The sequence below is a fragment of the Empidonax traillii genome, unplaced genomic scaffold (assembly GCF_003031625.1).
Source record: "Empidonax traillii isolate 1590-97213 ecotype Southwest subspecies unplaced genomic scaffold, ASM303162v1 scaffold454:size726355, whole genome shotgun sequence".
In the NCBI taxonomy this organism is placed as follows: domain Eukaryota; kingdom Metazoa; phylum Chordata; class Aves; order Passeriformes; family Tyrannidae; genus Empidonax; species Empidonax traillii.
This window is the reverse complement of record NW_020955647.1, coordinates 482,816-484,737: the sequence shown is the minus strand read 5'-3', so window position 1 is coordinate 484,737 and position 1,922 is coordinate 482,816. Positions and strand designations below refer to the sequence as shown.

The following is a 1,922-nucleotide window of genomic DNA, read 5'->3' as shown; positions in this document are numbered from 1 at the left end:
TCTGCTGCTGCTGCTGCCACCGACGCTCTGCTGGCTTACCCCATTCTTTGACCACAGTGCCAGGCACACAGACAGTGTAGGGCTGGCAGAGCTCACAGCCTTCAGGCCCGGGGGAGCTGCAGAAGTGCCCTGGCCGACAGCCACACACCGTGTTCTTCGTGTAGGTACACGCTGCTGCTGTCACCAGGTCGGCCCCTGAGAGAAATCCACACACACAGAGCCACGGCGTTGACACGGGGAAACAGCACCCAAAGCAAAAGACAACATTTAGCCTTGTCCTGATGCACTGCTCAACAGCATCACAACTCTGCATGTGGAAAGAGTTCTGGATCCTACAGACCATGGTGATTGTTACAGCCACTCTGGAGGCTCCCAAGGAAGGGACAGGGTCTGGCACTGGGTGAGGGCTGAGTGCTGGCTGGGGAGGATTCCCTGGGTGATGCTCACAGCCATGGGCTGCCTGGCTCTTGTCAGGGCACAGCAGGCACGGGAGCAGTGTCTGGTCCCCACAGCCACTGTCCACTGAGGTGGGTCACCTCATAGCCACTGCCCGTTGAGGCAGGTGCCCATGGCCACTGGCATCAGTCACCCCATGGCCCCTAAAGCAGAGGGAACCACCCCAAGCTGAGGTGGTGAGCAGGAAGGGCAGGCAGGGCAGGAATCACAGGTAGGGCAGGCAGAGCACGTAGGGCAGGCAGGGCAGGCAGGCCGGTACGTACCCGCAGCACATGTGGGGCAGCACTTGGTGCCATTGGGGTACTCGCCCAGCTCACAGCCCGTGGCATCCGAGCGCTCCAGCTGTGTGACCAGCGCCACGGCGAGGACCTCGGGGCAACACAAGGACCGGGTTATACCTCAAGAACCGGGTTCTGCCTCTGGGCCACCGAGGCTGTTCCCTCATGGCCACCACGAGTGTTCCCTCACAGTCATCGAGGCTGTTCCCTCATGATCACCGAGGCTGTTCCCTCATGGCCAGCACGAGTGTTCCCTCCCAGTCATCGAGGCTGTTCCCTCCAAGTCATCGAGGCTGTTCCCTCATGGCCACCATGGGTGTTCCCTCATGGCCACCGAGGCTGTTCCGTCATGGCCACCGAGGCTGTTCCCTCACGATCACTGAGGCTGTTCCCTCATGGCCACCACAAGTGTTCCCTCCCAGTCATCGAGGCTGTTCCCTCCCGATCACCGAGGCTGTTCCCTCATGGCCACCGAGGCAGTTCCCTCCCGATCACCGAGGCGGTTCCCTCATGGCCACCAAGGCGGTTCCCTCCCAATCACCGAGGCAGTTCCCTCATGGCCCCACTCACCAGCCAAACGCTGCCCTGCACAAGCTGCTGCCGCCATCTCAGAGGCCTCCCCGTGCCCCGCGGCTGCTGCCACATGTGGGACGGGATGGGACGGGCTCCGGTCCCACCTGACGCCCAAGGGAAAGGCACTGACCTGGAGGAAGGGGACGGGAGGGCACGTGTGGCTCCAGTCCCCTCAGGGGTCCCGTAACGGTCACACCACTCCCCGCTTCCCCGGCCGGTACAGCTGGGAAGGCTTTGGCAGGGCCTAGGCCCAAAGGCAGTAAAATACCTCAAATTGCAGCAAACAAACCCTCCAAACCTGGCAAACCCCTCAAACAAACCCCCTGGCAAACAAACCAGCCCCTCAAATCACGGAACAAACCCTCAAATCCTGGCGTACAAACCCTCTTCTTGCCCTGGGGCAGGTTTAGCAAGCCCAAATTCATCGGTATTGGAGAGAAAGGGTTCTCATTAGTAAAACCTTTATTTTAAAAACATAGCGGTCACACAGGATATTAACTTTCTTTACTAAAAAATATATGCTCCGTGCTGTGAACAATTCCCAGCGAAAAATCAAAACTGTGTACAAAATACATTTGAAAAAACTCTGTTATGTATGAGGAATGCTTAAAAGGG

General features: G+C 58.6%; 1 protein-coding gene across 1 annotated transcript in view; it reads right to left on the bottom strand.

Moving 5' to 3' along the window:
- TNFRSF14 (TNF receptor superfamily member 14) overlaps nt 1-1,922 on the bottom strand; it is a 7,306-nt gene that overhangs the window by 1,376 nt on the left and 4,008 nt on the right. Inside the window, 1 exon segment of the mRNA XM_027895238.1 lies at nt 6-195. Coding sequence (XP_027751039.1) covers nt 6-195 — 190 coding nt within the window.